At 40.3% G+C, this 22,602-nt stretch overlaps 1 protein-coding gene across 25 annotated transcripts in view; it reads right to left on the bottom strand.

Moving 5' to 3' along the window:
• Positions 1 to 22,602, bottom strand: part of NR2C1 (nuclear receptor subfamily 2 group C member 1) — a 52,158-nt gene that overhangs the window by 21,805 nt on the left and 7,751 nt on the right. For 5 of the 25 annotated variants that reach the window (XM_080577459.1, XM_080577465.1, XM_080577474.1 and 2 more), the window contains 5 exons: positions 16,270 to 16,369; positions 14,601 to 14,789; positions 12,870 to 13,045; positions 9,721 to 9,796; positions 4,980 to 5,087 (listed from right to left, as the gene is read on the bottom strand). In XM_080577459.1, the coding sequence (XP_080433585.1) occupies positions 4,980 to 5,087; positions 9,721 to 9,774 (162 nt within the window). In that variant the 5' untranslated portion in view covers positions 9,775 to 9,796; positions 12,870 to 13,045; positions 14,601 to 14,789; positions 16,270 to 16,369. Of the gene's footprint in view, positions 1 to 3,683; positions 3,742 to 4,979; positions 5,088 to 6,369; positions 6,426 to 9,483; positions 9,700 to 9,720; positions 9,797 to 12,869; positions 13,046 to 14,600; positions 14,790 to 16,269; positions 16,370 to 22,419; positions 22,461 to 22,602 lie in introns of those variants that run through there. The other 20 variants (XM_080577469.1, XM_080577471.1, XM_080577472.1 and 17 more) reach the window with 15 other exon arrangements.

Raw genomic sequence — 22,602 nt, 5'->3', positions numbered from 1 at the left:
GGTGTCTGTAACTCAGCCCTAGGGCCCATAAGTTTCTGAGAAATCTTTAACTTTTGAATTTGCTGCACACCATGCAAAGTGCTTAGCACCTCCTGTATTTGTATGCTTAAAAAGAAACATCCTAAAACAACAACCATAGACTTCAAAGTGAAAAAAGAAAGCATCAAACAGCAAGAAAAGCAATAATATTTTCACACAACTGTACAAACATTTTATACTTCATTTTTTCGGTCTGTTTTTTACATGTATGTTCCTAAATAAAATAAGTTAAAATTTTGTTTTCTCTGCCTCTGCCATTTTTTCTTTTTCTTTTTTTTTTTAAGGAAAAGAATGATTTTCATGTTTCATTACTTAAACAAAGTGAGACCTACAGGTTGTTTTTTCCATTTTTTTTTCCTATTTTCAAGCACAAACACAGCAGACTTTTATTAAAAAGCCCTCCAGTAAACTCATTTTTTGCCAACTTTGTCAGAAGATTATAATTCTTGGAGTAAATAATCAAGACTCCATCTGTCTTCCACCATAACACTTTTAGTCACTTCTTGCCTTTCTTTCCAAAAGCTTATACCAAGAACTGCCTGGTTTATTCTAGAGATTAAGGACCACCATTATACAATGACTATTTCCTGCAAACTATTTTTGAATTACAGATCAATTAATTTTGCTGTTAACTTTCAGGCATCTAACTTTTTTTTTTTCTCTCTGCAAAGCACAATTAAGACCTATTTAGGCTAGAAGGCCAGGTAATTATAGAATATCAGAGGCTAAAAATACAAAGCAAACATCAACTACCATGAGATCTGGGGGGCAGGGTAGGAAGATAGGACAAAAACCCCAGAGAAGTTACCAAGACGATAAATACAGTATTTTCCATTCAGTTTTCTAACATATCCACATACCCAGGACCACAAATGACTACAGCAGTCCTTTATTTCTTCTTTCATTTCCTTTATGATTCCTTAAAAGGCAAAACTTCCTTGCCATTTTACATCCCTTCTTCCCTTAACTTTCTCCTTAGATTCCATTTGTCTTCATTTTACAATCTTTATTTTTCTTGTCTCCTTTCTGGCTATTTCCAAAGTAGCTGACGTTCCCTTCCCATTCCCCTCTCCAAGCACCTCTACTTCACTGGGATTAGAAGAAATCCAATGCATCTGATCCTCAACTGGGTGCATAAAGATACAAAAGCCAAACACAGAATACTGTGCAGTTTCTTGAATACCCAGACTTATTCTTTAACAGATACTAATCTAAAATCTGTGTCACTATCAAAACTTAAAAGTGCAACCGTATACATCAAAAGAAGGCATATACTTTATCTAGTTAGGTTTATACGAAGTATAATATAAAGCTAACTCAAAACCTGACATTTTTCCAGTGACAATACAAATTTGAGCTAAGGTTGGAATTATTTTTTGGACATGTATGCTAAATTATCTACTTATTATCATAGTCTAGACACTTATTTTTAAAAGGTAGGTATTTTCACTGCATGACATAGTGGGTACAATGTAATGTTAATATCCATACAAAGCTATTCAATCTGCACAAATGTTCTCTGCAGCTCTCAAGCGTTTGACAACACAGGCATAACAGAAAGCAATTCAAACAATTAAGAGCAGTCTGTCTGCAGCTAAATCCTTATGGGCAGATGGCTGCAAAAGCTCCACCTAAATCTCAAAGGGACTTTGGAAGTGGAGCATTCCATCAAAGTATAACAACTTTATAACAACTTCCAGTACCGAAATATTGAGATAAGAGAAAAAAATCAGAAGGATAGAGAAAACCACTTATCTTCTCAAGAAAACACATCAGGGCTCAAAGACAACAATTTGTGTTTCTGAATAATCTGAAATTCAGTGTTGCCAAAGAGATCATGCTGTAAAGCAGGAATATATTAATTCAGGATTGTCTGCCTAAAAATGTATTTCTCCCACGTATTTAAGTGTCCTGATGATAACAGAGGATAGTATTTTCTTTCATTTCATTTATTGATTTGTCTGTTAACAAGTTTTGACTTTCATTTCAATATCATTTCAATAAATTAAATATCTCAATAATTCTCATTTCCTCTTTTAGGAAAAAAAGGCACGTTTAAACATAAAAGGATGAGTCTACCTGCTGGTTTTGAACAGAAATGTCATTTAACAATGTGACATTCAACTTTTATAGAAACTCTGCTGGCTTTAGGTGGCAGGGTTTTGGTAGTGTGGGGAGTTTTGGTAGTGTGGGGCTGCAGGGGTGGCCTCTGTGAGCAGAGCCCAGCAGCTGACCTGTGTCACCTAACAGCCAGCTCCAGACAGCTCCAAAAGGGAACCACCAATGACCAAAGCTGAGCCAGTGAGCCATGCTGGTTGCACCTCTGACAGCAGATTTAAGAAACGGGAAAAAATGCTGTGCTACAGCAGCTGAGAGAGAGAGGAGTGAGAAGCTGCCCTGCAGGCACCCAGGTCAGTGCAGCAGGAGGGCAGGAGGTGCTCCAGGCACACAGCAGCAGTTCCCCTGCGGCCTGTGGAGAGGCCCCTGGTGGAGCAGGCTGTCCCCCTGCAGCCCAAGGGTCCCACACGGAGCAGATCTCCACGCTGCAGCCCGTGGAGGAGCCCCCGGTGGAGCAGGTGGATGTGGCCTGGAGGAGGCTGCGGCCCATGGAGAGCCCCCGCAGGAGCAGGCCCCGGGCCGGAGCTGCAGCCCGTGGAGAGGAGCCCACGCGGGAGCAGGGGGTCTGGGGGGAGCTGCCGCCCGTGGGGGACCCGTGCTGGAGCAGTTTGCTCCTGGGGGATGGACCCCGTGGTACGGAGCCGTGTGGGAGCAGTGCTTGGAGAGCTGCTGCCTGTGGGCAGCCCCCGCAGGATCAGTTCGGGAAGGACGGCATCCTGTGGGAGGGACCCCGCGTGGAGCAGGGGCAGAGAGGGACCAAGAAAGAGTGAAGGAGATGAAGCGTTAGGGACTGACCACAGTCCCTGCTCCCCTGTGTTGTTTGGGGGGAGGAGGTAGAAGAGGGTGGATGGGTAGGAAGGTGTTTTTAGTTTGCTTTATTTTCTTTCTGCTCTAGTCTGCCAGTGATAGGCAATAAATTACATTAAACTCCCTTATGTTGAGTCTGTTTTTCCTGTGATGGTAACTGGAGAGAGATCTCCCTGTCCTTATCTCATCCCATGAGCTTTTTTTCATCTTATTTTCTCCCCCTGTCCTTTTGAGGAGAGGGGAGTGAAAGCACAGTGTGGTAGTGCTGAACTGCCTACCGGCATGAAACCACCACAGAGACAAAATGTTAACTTTCCCTAAAAAGGGTGACTAGTGAAATATGTTTTAAAGAACATTTTAAATTTAACATTTACAATTTTTAATCAGGATTTTGTATTTCAAGATTTCAGAAAATTCTTTATGTGCACTTAATAATAACAAACAAAGCAAAAAATATTAACTGAAATGATAAGCTGAAAATGAACCAATCTACTATATTTTTTGAACATTTCACTGAAATGTATTTGTTCATACAATCTATTTTATTTTCCCACTATAAATTCTTCTTTGTGGAAAGTTTTCATTACTAACATCTATCCCACATCTAATTTGTTACTATTACTTATATTGCTGCCATGTTTGTAGATGCCTGCTGCAGGAAGGATGCCGTTCTGAGCACTGTCTCAAACAAGAGACAACCACTATCTGAAAGCACTCACCATCCATTTTGAAGCAAGAATCGATGAGTGTGGTGAAAAAAGACAAGGGGCGAAGGACCTGGGACAGAAACAAGTGGTACTTCAGCTACCTGAGATGATGAAAAACTATATAAAGGTCATTGGAACAAAACTATCGCTAGAAATACAGTTCTTCTGTGTTCTTCATATTTGCAGTAGCTACAGTCCTTATCTGAAATTAGTTCTCTCTTCCCCCCTATACCCCCACCAAAGGGGTTTAGACGTCTGCCACTGGCTCTGAATCAACACAACTGTCTTGCTGTTCAAAGGCTTGTGGTCATATATGTTGTCCTACATTCAGACCCTGATACTGAAATTACATTAAATGGCTTCCCACTACAGCATACAGATATTGATGAAGAAAACAGGATAAAGAGACATGCGTTAACTGATTAATACAAATTAATTAAAGTTACAGCTGTACAGAAAGCATAGAAAAGGAGTGGAGGTAGCTGAAAGAATAAAGATCTACTGCATAGATAAGGCTGACACCAGGACTAGAATACAGGCAGTGGTAAAACAAAACAAAACATCATGTATGGGGGCACTAGTGAAGAATCTTGGAAGGTAGGACAAAGCTTGAATGCAATACACTGAAACGGGAAAAAAACAGTGAAAAATACTGAAGAGTGAAGAGTGAAAAGAAAAAAGCAACCAAGATTATACTAGCAGTTGGCTCACAAACTGGAGTGTTTTTGTGTGCAACAACATGTGTATGAGAATATTTTTAAAATTTCTGCTGTGGTTAATATTTTTCTCCAAGAGGAAATTTTAAAATAGAGCATTCACTTGAGTTGGAGATTATTACCTGGCTAGGCTATAAATTAGCTTACTGAGACGTATAACACTGGTTGAAATGGCCCAAACCCAGCATCGTTTAACACACTTCTCAGACTTGTATCAACAATATAATGCAGTATTTTCTCTCATCCCCGCTCCAAATTGTAGAAATGCTCCAACAACTTAGTTGAATTAACAAATCTCAAAAGTTTAAAACAGTTTTTAAAGAGCAGTATCATTACAGTATTGGGGGGAACCTTTATTCTATTCAGCAGTTATAATTTTTGTACATCTTAAAATTCTTTGGAGTAAAAACAAAAAAAGAAAGCATTGGAATAATGTTTTATTTCTATTTATATAAAAACAACCCCTGGCACCCAGGACTGAATATTTACATTCTAGCAAATAACCTGAGGCAAATGAAAAAGAACAATACACAAAAATTGGTGGAAATAAATAGCTCATCACTGCTTTTAAAATATATTGGATGAAGCATACCTGTATACGCTGTGGTAAAGAGAGGCCTGAATCTGAAGGTACAATCTGTATTCGTTGTGCTGTCCCATCCATTAGTGTTTGTGTAACAGCTCCTTGGGAATGGGTAATCTAGAAAGAATAAACAAATGTAATGGATTGACAATGGATATATTACCTTAAGGACTGATATACCAATTCAATGGATGAACTCCTGTAAAGTTTTACCAACTTCTGACTTCTCTACACAAGGTTATGAAAAGTGTGACACACTTGCTGTATAAGGAATTCAAATGCTTGCGATCTAATTTAATAGCTTAATTTTGCTAGTTAGAAAATTCTGTTCATGACATGTCACTTAGAAATTCACTTAGAAATTTAGAAACACTAAGTAAAACAATCAATTGTTGGCAAATCCACTTCAGTCAATTAGACTGAGTATTTTCTGAATTATTACTGCTGATGTTCATGTTCATAAGCTAAACATGATATCTTTCATTATAGTTGTGTTACATTTAAACTAACATTATTTTTACCTTAACGGCTTAAATAAAGTGACAAGAGAATTTTTGGTGTGAAAACACAGCAATTGGCCTTTTTTGTTCTGTTGAACCTCAAAGAAATAAAACCAAAACCAAAGAACTCTCTACCAGGGAACTACCAAGAATCTTAGAGCAGATCAATGAAATGGACAAATTCAGCAAGCATTGTATCTGAAAACAAATTGAAGCCTCTGCTCTCAGATAGTTTGTGGAAGTGCTTTAATAATTATCACTATTTTAAAAAAATTTAACATACTATCACAAAACGTATATAGGTATTATTCACTCGATTATTTGTTCACAAAAAATGAGAAGTACAGCCGCTATGTACAGAGGCTTGGTCCAAAAGGCAGGACTTTTTGTAGTACAAAGGACATTTGTCTTCACAGTGTTTAGAAACCTTCAGACTAAATTTTTCGTCTTACATTCCCCAGGAACTTCCCAAACGTTTTGCAGCATGACTATACAGATCAAAAAATGTTTCATCCTGCAGTTTCTGTACTAATAATAATTCCTAGCTTCTACACCATTTAAAAACGCTACTATTCAACTGTGTCTTTTTCCCAAGGATTAAATTAAGTAATATATACTTCTATGTGCCATAAAGATACTGTTTCATGACTGGTCGAGAGCTTTTTTCTTCCTCCTGGATCCGCTTCCTGACTTTGCAACCACACCACCATGTAAGTGGTAACGCCAGCACAAGAAAGGCAAGAAGACACAGCTGGAGGTGAGCAAGAGAAGGAGGAAGGAGTGCTAGGCAAGACTTTCCCTTACAGCAGGAATACAAACTCCACCCAACCTAAACTGCTTTTGAAACTTCACCCCAAACTGCATTACTTTTGGCACCAGTCTCAGCTCTTATAACCTACTTGATTCTGTCCCTTCAGCTTGGTAGGTAAGCCTGGTTGTTTAGTCATCCAGTGATCTGGAATAGGATATTGATGCAGGTCAAAAAATAGTCCAGCAAAAGAGAAACATAGGCTGTTCTTAGCATAGATCAAACCTTCAATCCAGATTTCCACAATGCTCAGAAGCAAATGCATCAGAGTAAATGAGACAGCAGGATTAAGCTGCTGGGGGGGGGGGGGAAGGTGACATGATGACTACTAGAGCCGCCTGCACCATCAAAAGAAATCGTTGTCAAACCAAGACATTTGGAACACTGCTTTCCAAAAATACTGGATTTTTCAAGAATGTGAACAGTTTCAGTAGTTAAACGATTCATTCACTTTGCTTAAGTAAAGGAGAAAGAAGTGTCCACCATACATCAACATTAAGAGCTTGAAAGAGGTACTTTCACGCACAAAAATTCTGCAATACTCTGTCAAATGACATGCACGATGGGTGACTTACAGGCAATCAGATTTTTATGCGAACTTGTATTAACTACACAAAATAAGCTATGTATTCCAGGACTGCTTTACAGTTACAGTGTCGCAATCTACATGTGGTATAAAGTAAAACTGCTCATCATCCCCACAAAATATTGTCAGCTTGACAGTTTTGCTTCGATACAGAATAAAGGTTTTTATTGCAGTTTAAAAAAAATACTGATCAGAATAACCACAGAATTTGTTTAAAAAATACATTTTGTACATATATGATAGATTCTGTTTAGAAAAATGTGTAACTTTCCTCTGTTGCTGGTACCTGCCAGATCTGTGGAAACAAACTGCCACATATCTAGCGTACGGAACCACAGATAAAAGAAAGAAGGTTGTTGTAGGTTCTTGACAAACAAATTCCCTACGTGAATTAAGTAATATGACTCTCATGTAGAAATATGAATTATCTCACACTTAGCAAAATCTGATGAGAAGTATGAAAAGATAAACATTGCACAATGCTCCACTTAGGCAAGGCTATACCTTCTTTTTTTAATGTTTTGGTTTTATGCAAAGAAAGTCCCCAACTGGCAAAAACACATTTTTGTGAAAGCCATCATAAAATCATTTATGATAATTTTGTATTTTAAAATGTTCCATATCAAGAATTAACATTACAAAGAAATCAAAACACACCATAGAACTCTCCTGACTATTATATTGCAATAAAACACAGGAGCACTTTACATTTTCTTCAGAATGGGAACACCTGTTGTTTTTCCATATGTTCTACTAATGTAAATTTTTCTTTTAAATTCAATTTAAACTATTCATTCATTTCAGAGAATTACAAATGCTAGCTAAAAGACTGAAGTTCCATAGAGCTTAAATATGGTTTTCAAAGCTCATATCCAGTATGCACACCACCAAGCAGATTACAGCTAGTAGATCAGTGGTGGGTAGGGATGTGAAATACTACATGAAGGCCCCTGTGAGATGGACTTTCCTTGCTGACCGCACCTTTCAGGCAGTGTGCTTCTTTGACAGTAATTTTCACTTATGTAATCCCACCTTGCACAGCTCTAGGTTATTCTTTTTAGTTTTTTTAAATACATCTGCATTGTGCAAGGCTGGGCTGCACCTTGTACCAGATAAGCAGACTGACCACAACTCAGGGGAAAAAGAGTCCTCCACTATCCCATTTTTTTAATTTTTTTTTCCAGTTTTGTCTACCTTTGCGTCACACAAGGACAAAGAGAACTCACATGAACATGTCTATGATAGTCTTATCATAGCATGAGAATAAGTGGCTAAGTGAGGACTGGGGAATGCTTAAGACACACCATCGCAAAATAAGAAACGACAGTCTCAGGCACAGTAAAACACTAAACCCACTAAAGGACAAATCCTAACCTACATGCTGACAGAAGGATCTCCATGAAAACTGTAAGGCTGCAGTTTCACAAAGAAAGAAACAGCCCAACAGCTCCCTGCGTACAGATTCAGCATTATCACACCTCCACTCCCTCTGCCTCCTCCTCTGCCTCTCTTCCCTTGGCTACCAGTCATCTCCTTTAGGCTTCATGCTTCTCTGATCCTACTCAACTCATTAACCCAGCAGAAAAACTTCCATTTGTATCGGCTGGTGGAGAAACTGAGTTAGCTGATTACAAAGTAAGAAACAGAAAAAGGACTTTCCCTTTCCCGTTGCAGTGAGACACCAGATAAGCTCACTGTCTCATGGAAATCACATTAGGAAATTGAGAACAACTCTCACAGAGGCTAACACCATCACTTGAATGCATCATCCTCTTTTCCGAGTGGAACATACACATCATCTAGCTTTGACTAACCCACAGTTTCCAAACAAAGAAACAGGTAATACAGCCCTACTTAGGCCTCCCCAGGGAATTATATTAACAGAACAAAACTATGCTAGGTACACCATTCCCACCTGTAAACACAGGGAGAAAGAAAAAAATGATACATCACATACACCACCAGTGTCCTTTGTGATATAGCCTTAGCAATTCTCAGATGCTACAATAACAAAACCCACACGAATTTATACAGGATAGATTAACCATCCTGCCCCCCAACCTTTCTACTTCAATTCAAGATGTAGAGGAACAAAAATTACTTGAAAAGTGATTCTATGTATGATATTGACAAGAAACCGAGTGTGGGTATTTCAAGCTAAAAGATATAATTGTTCTGCTCCTATCTTATTTAGAGAAGTGCTACTGATGGAACTTTCTAGATAAGCATGTATGTATAGAGTTATCCACACTCGCAAACTATCTGTGCGTCTCTGGAAGTTGTCTTGCTGCAGCACACAGATTCTGTACACAGGTGTACCAAAAAAAAAAAAAAAAAAGAAAAACAGAAGTCTGCAGAAACAAGAATTCGATCTTCCCCCTGACATACACTAAACACCAACAAATATTTTACAGTGATGAGCATGGCAAACCTTTACTTACAAAAACAAATGACAACAAGTGAAGTAATTGCTTAGTTGGGAAGTAAAAGCTATATAATGACAATTCCCTTGATTGCACTTTTTGTAAGTGAAAGTGAGCAAAGCAATTTGCTCAACCAGACAGCTCTCTGAAGACCACTACAGGCCCAAAAGGCACAGCTGAACAGCTAGTTACTTACTGGAAATACTGCTAGATTTTCTTTAGCTTCATTTCTGTGGGGCAAACTTTGGCCAAGAAAGATTTTGCTGTATAACTTTAAGATGGACACAGTAAGATCTTCTAGTCTTCCATGGGAGGGTCTCCTGAAGCTTTGGGTGTACTAAAACTTATTTTCTCTTGTAACTTTGGTTTTTACTTATCAGTCTGTACATTTTAATATTCAAAGTTTCTTAAATATGTCTCAAAATGTATGTACCTCTCCCATTTGCTGCTCAATAATTTGATGGGCCAGTTCCTCTATGGTTGCCATGATCTTTAATCACCAGAATTTCCTGTCAAAAAAAAGAAAGAAGATGCTTAACATCTCTAATAGTAAGAGTATCTTGGGGAAAATATATTCCAGGTAAGTAAAGCACATTCCTAGTTGTATGAAGGTGACATCCCTGCAGAATTTAAAGCTTAATTATACTATAAATTAATAATTTATTTTCTATTTGCAAACTTCTGTGTCTTTAAACTCAACTCACAGAGATGTGTTTTTCCCCTGCTGCTTTCACAAAGAGCAACAAAATAATAAGCTCCTTGTGGGAATATAAGTGTCTAATTGGCCCTGACATCAGCGGAGACATAATTAACATCTTAAAAACTGGAATTTTGTTGATGCAAAGCAAGGGCAAAAACCATAACTTCTTCTGAATGCATACTAATCCTTTAGTATAACAGGAGCGCTTGAAGGTCAATTTTGTAATTTGTGTGAGGCCCTACTTGGGAGGCAAAAAATATTTATTCCTAAAAACAGATTTGGTTTCCCATCAATACTGTAGTTACAGTGTAAGAAGTCCGAATCTTCATGAGAAGAATTCTGTATGATTTTACAGACACTGCTTTAAAGCAGGATTAAGTATTCAGATGTATGCCTTGTTTATTTGTTTGGGTATCTATACAGAAATATTTGCCAGGCAGTCTGTAAAAGGAACAGACACAAACTATGAAGCACTATACTTACTTTTCTGACAAAAGCTGTAATAAGAACATTATCTTACACAAACCTGTATACAAATACAGGACTGTACTCTTACATTAAAGGATTTGTCTATATACACAATTTACTTTGCTTCAAATATGCCGTATACTTGGGTTATACAGCTTTCTCATTGCAGACAGAAGGATGAACATGTTTAATACCAACATACATACATACTGTATGAACATATGAATAAATGGTGCCAGTATAAAGGATTTTTTACACAACATAGAAGATTTATTTATTTTATGTGCATGAATAGTGCTGTTTAACCATATAAAAAGTGTTGATGAAAGTTGTTATATATGTAGTAAAACTGAATATATAGCAAACAAAATCAATTGATTTTCACTCTTTTACTTTCCTAGAACTTCTAGGAACTGTCTCCTACCCCAGTGATCTCTAACCTTTCTCAATCAATTTTGCAAATAAAAATGTAAATCATTTTGAAGTCCTGTCTGCTCTTATAATTGGAAAAAGAGGTATCTTTTGACTAAGGCAAGAACCACAGTCTTTGGAAGTGGATGATGTGGATGGGAAGAGTACAGAAACATTTGGTCCCTGTAGACAATTCTTTCTCGTCCACTAGCATACTGCATTGTTAGTTAAATTAAAACAAAAGATGACAGACATTCACAAAAAACATGAGTGAAACTTATGTTGAAAAGTATTCTCTCCTTAGATCTAACAAGTATCAGCATCTTTGCAGTAGTACTCTGTTAACCCACTTCTGCATACTGTGAGCTGCAGCACAATCACTATTGAAACATTTTCAAGTCAGCTAACACAATGTATCAGAAGTCTTCTTCTTCTATGTAAAATTCTAGCAACAAAATATTGCACTGCTTATGCACACTGTACCAGAAATTAGTACTACTAAAAAAAAGAAAAAAGTCTTAAAAGCATATTAGAGAACCAATGAGTAAGAAAGACACATTTGGGTAGGACGGATGGACTGTTTGCAGAGTTATTTCAGAGGAAGAATTTACTGTTTTGTGACAATTTGACATACCAGAACTGTTACGCATATGACAATATTTTGCCAAAAATTAAATAAAAAATTAAGAGCAAATAAAAATCTGAAATTCTGATTTCATAGCTGACCCTGGTTTGAGTGGTGGTTTGGAATAGACACCTCCTGAGACCTGTTCCTGCCTGCAATATTCTACAATTAAAAAACATACTAATTTCTTAGTTATGGGCACAGTAAGAGTTGATTGCAATTAGGAAAAAAAAAAACCTCAAAATATTTTGAAAGCAGTTTGGTTTGAACATTAATTATTCCCCCTTAACTAAGTGAAGAATCTTTTGACTACCTTGGTGGAGGTCCACTGTGCAGGTGTTTTCAAGGACACAATATAAGATTACCTCCTTTTAAAGTTTTATTCCACTGAGTGTCTAGTTTAAATAGCTATGCACAAGAAAGCTTATCTTGAACAGTTTAAACCAATTTTATCCACCAATAGTAATTACAAAGGTTAAGTACAAGTGGAAAATACATTTTCCCCTATGTTAGCCTTTTGAGATCGCAGTAACATTTTCCATTCTACAGTCATTGTCTACAGCATTCTCTGCATTGTTTTCCTGAAGGAAATTCGACTACATCAATATCATTTTCCCATCAGAAAAGCTAGGTCTACAATCCTTCCCGTAACAAAGCATGATTTATGACATTCTCAATTTTTGTCACATCTACCAACAGAGCCTACGGTTACTTTAAGTTTTCTTAATGCTTTTCTGTAGCTCTTCGTGTTTTGGCCTGCAGAATTTGCATGTTCTAACAAGAATACTGAATACTAATTACTGCTACAGCTGGTGCACCAAATCAGCAGCACATGGAAATCAACAACACTGCAGAGTGAATGGAAAAGCTTAATTTATTGTTTGTCTTGTGAAAAACTTGTAGTCATAATGAACTTGCACAGGAAGCAATATCTGGAAAAATATATTTTACAGAAATTGACTCAGACAGTAAGAAAAAAAATCCTACCTACTGTATCTGTGGCACTTCAAAATTATAGTTAAAGATTCTCTGTCATACAATTACTTTAAGTTAAATTAGCAACACATTAATATTTTTGTCACTAACTGAGTAAATTTAAAATGGAGAGATCTATTATCTCCAAGCCTCCATGATTACTTCGTCCACCGCCTTGACAAGGTGGAAAGGTCTTTTCTTTATAATGTCGCAGACTCATTACTGGCCTCTGCAAATCCTTTTTGTCACCAAAAGGGCTAGCCCTAACTACCTCTTGGCCTGAGCCTCCTGCCTCCCCCTGGTGCCAGCACTGGTACATCTGTGACCTCACAGCCAACAACAAAGTTTTATTTTATTCTGTGTTAGTCTGCAGCCCAGTGAATGACTTGACTTGTTACATTACCATACAAATGCTACTCCTGCACCAGTGGTGGAGTGAAATTGTAGGGTCACCGTTTTCCACAGCAAGAGAATTTACATCCACTTAAGCCATCCGAAGTCTCCCATATTTTCCCACAGCTCTATAAACCGTTGTGAGATGAGCCTTGGAGTTTTTATTTTTCGATCCTATGGATGAACCTGGTGAAGAAACAAGAAACAGAGGATGAAAAGAAGCAACATACATCCCCAAGGACAAAAAAGGCAACACTTAGGATGGTGAAGTGGTCTAGCAGAGACTCGTAGTACACAAGTTACATAAAGTACTGTAGGATCAGGAGACTGACAGAGATCTACCTTCTTGCCCCACTCCTTTTTTCTAGCAAGGATAATATTTCATAATCATGAGAACTGTAATAGTCAAAGCTACTTAAAAACAAGGCGAGGAAAGCACTGCATTTATAAAGTTTCAGAGGTGAGTTTATTTACAGCTAACCCTCTTATTCTGCCAGTGAAATACTCTTTTGCACAGACTTTTTTAAACCTCTTAGTAGGTGTTATTCCTCCAGTTAGTAGATACTAACCTTTTAAGTCCCAACACAGAACTAACCAGTGGCTCATCTTTGCTCGGAACCTAAGTTTTGCTCCACATTTTTGCAGCTTCAGTGTTACTTCTTAATGCAAGTATTTGCTCGGTTTACTTTACAGTCACAGAATCATACAGTATTAAGGGCTGTCTGCCCTGGAACATATATACACAGAAAAGTTCTATTTTATAAAGTCTGAAATTACCAAATTAAAAAATAAAGCGCTCTTATTTAGTCATTTTGTGTGTTGCAAACTTCAGTTGACCATGCTCACTACTTTCATATGCATAGAAGAAATACTCTTAAGATTCCGGGCAACTGAATCAAACATGATGCAACACTGCTAAAAGTGGTGAGAAGTCTGTCATCCTGGTTCAAAGAAGAATGTAACTATTAAAGCACTGTAATATCTTTATCAAATGATCATCAATTATTCAATGTTGTAGGAGCTATTTTTCACTCTGTACAAAGCAAAGTGAACAAAACTTTATTCTCTTCAGTCACTGATATCCTTAAAATCAACTTTAATGTTGGACTTTACAGTTGGATACCGACTAGAACCATAAGCTTATCCCCCATGTGTCAGGACTGCAACTGCCTCAAGAAACTCTGCAATCTCCTCCCCTCACCTGAGGGGCCTGGCTGCCGGTGCCCACTGCCAGCCCTAAGATGGAGCCCCCTCGAGCAGCCCTGGACCAACTGCTGGGGAACTGCTGTGGCGTGAGCCAGGCTGGTGACAAGCCTGACGTGGCCCCCCCACTTGGCTTGGAGACTGCACCTAACCTCATACCCTGGGTCCGTGTATGAGCCGTGCTGCAGGTAGGCAAGCACCTCGATGATCCTCACCCACAGCCTCAGCCTCCCAGCTTTACCCCCACCCAGCTGTACCCCCGCAGACCTGCCTCGCGATCCCTGATCTGTAACTGCCTCCAGTCGCTGCCACCGTCCCCTGCTGGTGGTGCTGGTGGTGCTGAAGGGCTCTGTCCGTGTTGGTGACAGCATGACCCTGCCTGTCCCACTGTCCCCCTCAGCCCCCAGCTCACCTCATGTAGCTACAGCCATAGTGTCCTTCTCTTTTCAGATTTTTGAAGTAACTGGAATTTCTCCATTTACTTTGTTCTCACCTTAACAAGGCGACCTGAATTTAATCAATTTTTGACTTGTCTTACTTGTTATTTTTGAATTATGATTGCTTCCTTCATCGACTTCCATAAAGTTTGCTGAAGCACTCACAGGGCAGACTCCTGAGCAAACCATAAACTGGAGTTCTTCCATGAACTCGAGTCTGAAATTTCTCACAGTCCAATGTGTCCAAAAAGTCCAATGTGCAGGAATTATTTAAAATGAAATACATGCCACTGTTGAGGACACACAAAAAATCATTAACTTGGCAAAGAATTTGAGGTCATTCCTAGTACACATTAGTATATTCTGCACTTCTGTAGCATAGCTTCTCTTAAGTACTATTCACCTGCCACCATTTGGCCGGCCAAATACAGGAAAGCTCAGCTGGGAGAACATTCTCTCCCAGAAAGATAAATGGATCTGGTTTCTAACAAGGAAGCTTATCAGATACCAAAACCAGAACTGGTATGCTCAATCTGCATGGCCAAATAACTCTGAGAATATTCAGAGTCTTCCAGTAATCTCAAGACTCGGGAAAATAAATGACTCTGCAACAGAAAGTCCAGGGAAGCTGACACCCAGAAAAAACTGTGCTTTCATGGCCAATATAATGTTCTATAGGCTGACAAGCAGACTGACCTGCTGTATCAGGTTTAAGTGGCAGGGTTTTGGTAGTGTGGGGCTGCAGGGGTGGCCTCTGTGAGCAGAGCCCAGCAGCTGCCCCATGTCACATAAGAGCCAGCTTCAGACAGCTCCGAAAGGGAACCACCAATGACCAAAGCTGAGCCAGTGAGCCATGCTGGTTGCACCTCTGACAGCAGATTTAACAAAAGGGAAAAAATGCTGTGCTACAGCAGCGGGGACAGAGAGGAGTGAGAAGCTGCCCTGCAGACCCCAAATGAAGTGCAGCAGCAGGGCAGGAGGTGCTCCAGGCACGCAGCAGAAGTTCCCCTGCAGCCTGTGGAGAGGCCCCTGGTGGAGCAGGCTGTCCCCCTGCAGCCCATGGGTCCCACACGGAGCAGATCTCCACGCTGCAGCCCGTGGAGGAGCCCCCGGTGGAGCAGGTGGATGTGGCCTGGAGGAGGCTGCGGCCCATGGAGAGCCCCCGCAGGAGCAGGCCCCGGGCCGGAGCTGCAGCCCGTGGAGAGGAGCCCACGCAGGAGCAGGGGATGGGGAGGAAGGTATTTTTAGTTTGCTTTAGTTCTCAGTGCTCCAGTATGTTTTGCTTATGACAATAACCAGTGAGTGATCTCCCTGTCCTTATCTTCACCCGTGAGCTTTCTTCGTATTTTCTTCGCCTGCGTTTTTGAGGAGGGGGAGGTAGAGAGTGGTGCTGTGGTCTTAGCTACCTACTGGTGTTAGACCACCACACCTGCATGCTCTGAAAAAGCAGCATAATTACTGAGCTATGTATATGCAAAATGTTATATACTTGTGAGGAGAACTCCCACTAGTGTTAAAGGCTGTATTTAACATAAGAGGTGTTGACTGTATCCTGAAAAAGACATGTCTTCGGGGTAGCACACTCTTTGGGAGGGTGGTAGGAGTTCGTATCAATTTCTCTTTGTTGACTGAGTTCCAAGAAGAGAGCATTTGAAGTACTTGATAAGCAAAGGTGATGATTTGGTGTGGATGTCTCTATTTAAAGATATGTCACCTCAGATAATGTGAAGCGTGGACTTTATGTTTTTGGCCATACTGTCAAATACTCACCAACAGCATGGCGAGAATTTGCACCAGTTACGACAGAATTCTGTACTGGGGCTAACACCTGTCTATAACAGGATCCCTCTCTTGTGAGCAAGATGAAAGGCTGTAAGAGAGAGGTATTTTTACATTATTAATTCAGTGTTATCAAACAGAGCTAATAAAATATTGAAAATATTCAGCTCTCCCAAATCCAGAAGTGGCCATAGACTTCCTTTATTCCTGGCACTATAAGCAACATAAGTATACTCTGTTTTACTCTTAAGAGCAGGGGAAGAGGTTCTCTTAAAGAGATTCTGTCTTGACACGTTATTTTGGCAGGAATTCTAAATTGCAGATGATAAAAAAGTAGGAAGTAATTTGGAACAGAATTGTGTGTTATGCAATCACAACCACCACGATGTACTCAACTGTAGCAATACAGTCTAAATGCCCTAAAAATGAGCAAAATTGAAGAAAAGCCAAGGGACAGTGGTTAAGAAAATCCTTTGACAAACTGTTTAAAAACCAAACTGCTTTAAAGGTGATGATTTTTAAACAAAAACCTAATGAAATTACAATGGACTCTATAAGCCTGACTAGATTACTATTCCTTACACAACTGATGCTACTACCTTTCCCCACTCAGAAGAATTTTAATGGTCCAAAAGATTTTATTTGTGATGTGATTCTTCATAACAAAGAAAGAAAAATCTGTTTACAAGAGTTTTCAAACACAGCTTTTTCTAGACTTCAAGAATGTCATCTCTCCATTCAAAACTTTCAAGGTTTTTCTCAACAACTATAATCTTTAGAGAATGACTGGCACATGGTACAGCTCTCAGAAAAAAAAGAAAAATCAAAAAAGCCTAACAAACACTTAAGTGTCCATAATTATGGGTTTCAACCACCACATGAGGACAGCTTTTAAGAATGTTGGTTTTAATATTAATGCTTCCTCGTGCACCTTATAGTGCATCTCAAAAAAAAAAACCAAACTCATCCATATATTCTTTTACCTACAAGTGATTATAAATATTGCAAAAATAAGAAGGAAACTCATCTTGAAACTACATAAATTCTTGATTAGAGTCATGAATTCACCAGCTGTGAGCTTGAAGTATACATCTTACATACATCTGTCATGGTTTTGGCCAGGATTGAGTTAACTTTCTTCATAGAGACTGAGAGAGCACTGTGTTTTGGATTTTTGATGAAAACAGTGGTGATAACACATGGATGGTTTCAGTTGTTGCAGAGCAGTGCTCGCACAGAGCCAAGGCCGTTCCTGCTCCTCGCGCTGCCCTGCCAGCGAGGGGCTGGGGGTGCACCAGGAGCTGGGAGGGGACACAGCCAGGACAGCTGGCCCAGGCTGACCAGAGGAATGTCCCACACCGTGTGGCGCCATGCTCAGCAATACAGCTGGGGTAAAGAAGGAGGAAGGGGCGACGCTGGGAGTGATGGCGTTTGTCTTCCCAAGGAACCGCTCTGCGTGACGAGCCCTGCTTTCCTGGAAGTGGCTGAGCACCTGCCTGCCGATGGGAAGCAGCGAATGGGTTCCTTGGTTTGCTTTGCTTCTGCACGGCTTCTGCTTTACCCACTAAGCTGTCCTCACCTCAACCCGTGAGTTCTTGCACTTTTACCTTCCTGATTCTCTCCCCCATCCCACCTGGGGAGAGTGAGCAAGTGGCTGTGTGGGGCTGAGCTGCTTGCCAGGGCTAAACCGCAACAGTCCTTCTTGGCACCCGATGTAGGCCCCAAAGGGTTTGAGATGACTGACAGATTTGATTTCAGCGTGGAGTGCGCTAGATCAAATTCATATACGTTATAGCTGCTTAGCTGCTAATTGGCAGGCTCCTGTGCTTGCTATGGGGCGTGCCTGCCTTCCTCTATGCCAGAATCCAGTGCTTATTAGTGGCTGCTTTTGCTTCTACCATTTGCTCTGCTCCTTATCATTTTGCTTTGCTGTGCTAGGAACATTTTGATAACAGCTACGGCCATGAGCCTGGGCTGGCCCACGGCCAGAACATCGCTGCTGTTCCTGTGCTGCTGTAGTGGACAGGCGGCAACTCCAGACTGAATTCGAGTCAGAGGGACTGTGACCTGCGAATGAATTCACATGGGAGTACGTACACCCTGAAGCATCTGTGGCCACAGGTAAGTCCACTCTAAGGCAAAGTACACCTTGAAGCATCTGTGGCCATGGAGAAGTCCATGCTGCAGCAGGTACACCTTGTGGTCTCCATGTCTGTGAACAAGGCCATGCCACAGTACCTCGAAGCGTCTGTGGCCGTGAATAAGACCACAACACAGCAGGTGTCTGAAGGGGCTGTGGGCAATGGAAAAGGCCGCACCAGAGCAGGTACACCTTGTGTACTGTGTCATTGTGGCTGTGGATCAGACCATGCAGCAGCAGATACACCTCTGAAGAGGCTGTGGCCCACTAATTAGTCCACACTAGAACAGGCGGAGCTCGAAGAATCTGTGGCCATGGATAAGTCCACAACACAGCAGCTAAACCTCTGAAGGGCCTGAGGCTCGCAGGTAAGGCCGTGCTGCAGCAGGTACACCGCTAAGGGACTGTGGCCAATGGACAAGCCCGGGCTGCAACAGGGGCAAGGGAAGGAGTTCATTGCAATGCTAAACGCTGTGGCCTGGTCCAAGAGGACAAGGGGTGAAGACTGTGATGGCCTTTAAACTGTTGTAACCCCTGATTTGAGTTGCATGTTACAGGAAACGCTACAGCAGGAACCCCTTGCTGCTAGCCAAGCCACGGGCAAGAGAAGGACTTCACTGCAACGTTAAACCCTGTAGCCTGGTCTGAAGGGATGAGGGGTGGAGACTGCGATGGATATACCCTTAAATTGTTGTAACCCACGATTTGAGTTGCATCCCCCATCCCACCTGGGGAGAGTGAGCAAGCAGCTGTGTGGGGCTGAGCTGCCTGCTGGGGCTAAACTACAACAACATCCCCAACCTGCTGAGACACAGAAATAAAAGCTTTTAAATTACTCATCCAGTGATTCTGTGCTGCTAGTTAAATCATCCCGCAGCTCAGATGGATACTTCTGCAGTAGGAAACAAAAAGAATGACCTCTAGAATCAAGAGGTGTGTGTTTAAAGAGTTGCTTTGCAGCTAGTTAGTTCCTTTAAACCAAATGCTACTGTTCTCAGAGTTGCTACGTAAAATTGAGTTTGCTTAGACAATCTGTTGTTCCCTTAGCTCACACTACTGCTTAAATAGAAATTTTAATAGCCATTAGTATCCTTCTTGTTGCAACTGTGTTTCTAGTAGCAATAGAAAAATTCTCAATAGAGGTTGGCTCTTGGCAACTTAGAGCAGATGACAGCCCTGAAATGTATGTAGGTAATCAGTAAAAATATCAAGTAAACCACCTTTGACATGTAGTGGTTATAATCCACACACAGAGATCAGTTGCCTAGAAAACATTACATGAAAATACAACAGCTACAATTGCAAGAGCATGAGGTGAGTGCATACACGTGCATATATATTTTTTGTATTCTGGGGGGTTAGGTGGGATTACTGAGGTGACAATTTCTTGGCGTACCTTCACAATTATAAAAAATCCTCAACACACTAAGTGGGTTCATTTCTAGATACATTTCAAAATAGTACCAAGTGATGACTTACATCATGAAAGAGCTATGCAATCATTTTTTTAATTAGTATTTACAACTATAATTTATGCATTGGTAAAGTATATTGAGTTTTTCTGCATTTTCATGCACTTATAAGAACTCAACAGTTTGAAGCCTCTTTTGATGCAACCATCATCCTCTTGAACTTGTTCTTTTAGAAAACCTGTCACTTGAGCAAGAAGAATGGTTTATTAGCTGTTAACATTTTTATGTTGACATTTTGCCATTCAAAGCCATTGCTAAATAAGAAAAAATACATAAATGAATTTTCCAGGATGAAGCACCATCCTTCTGGTAAAGACTTATTTACTTATTTCATTGCATATTCAGTTTCTGAGAGTATTGAGCTTGTAATCGCATGTTTTTGAGGGTATACTGCAGAATTGTCAAGTGCTTGATTTATAAATGCTGCATCAGTTATGGAAAAGCTGTGAAACTAATTGCTTTGAGTTGCAAATTATTAAGTTCCAAAGCTCAAAGTTAAAGACAGTCCTATCACAGGAGTAAGTGTACTGGTGCACTTATGTTGTTGTAACACTGCACTTTTAAACTTTTGTGCTAGAAACAAGCTTGTAAACAATCGAAGACTGTCTAAAATGGATAAATGTCACTATATCCCTATAGGGATTTTTTTTTTAAACTGTGACTTAAGACTGATGTACATGAGGCCTGATCTGTGAAGCTACATTGATAATGAAGGTACAATCTTATTCTGGCTCCACTTCAGCAGGTGGAATGTCTTTGTGTACACAAGAACAACCTGCAGACTAGTCTTCCTTAGTCATCAGTATCTCAGTCCCACTACAGCTCTTGCCAGTAAAGCACCGATTCAAATTCTCAGAAGCAAGTGACCAGTCTTGAAACACTTTAACAGCTCTTATAAGCAGACACCCCATAGCTTGGAATGCCCTAGTGAATTAATCCTCCATCTCATCTCCTCACTCCAGGTGTACATGTGGATGAGCTACTTCTGAATTCACTGAATGACCAAAGAGTAATGCATTTTCCTGAAGTTTGTGTTAAAACACCATGCAGCAAACAGCAATGCTCAGCAACTGCTCAGCTGTACCTTGCCCATCTGTGTATTATAGGTGGGATGAGAGCTAGGAGTACTTTGTCAGGAGTTGCACTGATGTCCTTGATTATGCATCACAGCTCTTCAGAACGGAAACTGAATTTTGGACTGAGGAGCTGAACATTAAGAAAAAAACATGATTTGCAAGTGTCACCCTCAACTGCATCCTACAATATAAGCTAATGAAAATCAGGTTCCTCCCTCACTTACCTGATGTGACATAAGCCAAGCTATGGCTCACACTGGTGTACAACCTCCTCCACTGCAAACATCCTTTGTAATCAGTGTGATCTTTAATTACATACAATGTAAAAGTGATACATTTTACAGGATTATTCCTGTATGTTTTTGGTATGTTTTTTTTTTAAATGTGAAATTAAGGAGTATTTTTGAGAATTTACAGATTAATCTATGCTTGTATTTTGATACCATTTTACGTTGTGTAATTATTTAGCAATGGGTGTTTTGGGGTTGGTTTGTTTTGTCTTGCCAACCCTCCTTCCCCCCTCAACTTAGTGATCCTAACCACCAGGGACCTAACTGACCAATCCAGTACCTTTAACGACTGTACTCTGTGCTGAAATGTGTTATCTTAAATCACCTCCAATGAACTACATGACTTTATTCTGAAGAGCATCTACACTAGCAAAAAGTCCACAAGCTTCAGTGCTTAAATTATGAGCTGTCAGGCCCCATTTAATGTCACAGCACAACTGTGAAAATTGCTAGCTGAAACCCATTCCGACCCCACTGCCCCACTTTTGCTTTATTTAATCTCTTTCTTGTGCTTACACACTGGTATACACCTAATGCTCTGAGCAGTCAGTTTAAAGAACTGGACTGGCAGAGGCCTCTTTCTTATTTGTGGAGTCAGGGTATAGTTTCAAAGGCAGTTTGAACAGAATTACAGCTCTCCCAGGGGAAATGGTCCTGACCAAGCTCTGGTGTTGCTGACTGTGATAAGGCAATTCAACTCATTAAAAAGACAGAAAAATAGCAGAAAAGCACCAAACATCTGTTATGCTAGCACACTGAACTAATTTAGTTTGCAATCAGATTCGTTCCACAGCAGGCAAGAGAACACGTGGTTCGTAGTCAGGAGAGGGAGAAAAAAGGAAGACGAGGAAGGAGGAAGAACTCCCTTCCCACTTTTGGTGGCAGAGAACTGTTAATTCAGTTCATCTGCACCGTGAAACTGTACCCTTCAGTTTTGGCCTGCTCGGCTGTCCGATGCAGCTCACTGTGGCGTCAGACACGCACCATTCCCAGCCCTGCAAAGCTGCAGGACTACCTCTTTGATCGGTAACCACCTGGCAGGCTGTGCATCTTGACACTGGAGACAGGGGAGTCGGGACAGGTCACGGAGAAGCAGCTACCGACAAGTTCTAAGCTGAAGTTGGGTCAGATGTGAAGCGCTTTGTACTTCATCTTTCGCTTACCTAAGGTACCTATGTTATACTTCACATCAGGTGTGCACAATCACTCTTTAGAGATCCCTGCAAGCAACTGAACAGAAAAAATGCTTTAGCTGTTTTTCCTTTTATTATATAAACTTACAAGTTTAGCACAGTTTTCATCCTTTTGAAAGCTTTCCTGAAATTGCTCCAGCAAACAAATCCAAG

This window comes from Anser brachyrhynchus (assembly GCF_964034855.1).
Source record: "Anser brachyrhynchus genome assembly, chromosome: 1".
NCBI classification, from domain to species: Eukaryota; Metazoa; Chordata; class Aves; order Anseriformes; family Anatidae; genus Anser; species Anser brachyrhynchus.
The sequence above is the reverse complement of the archived record's forward strand: the minus strand, read 5'-3'. Positions and strand labels throughout refer to the sequence as shown.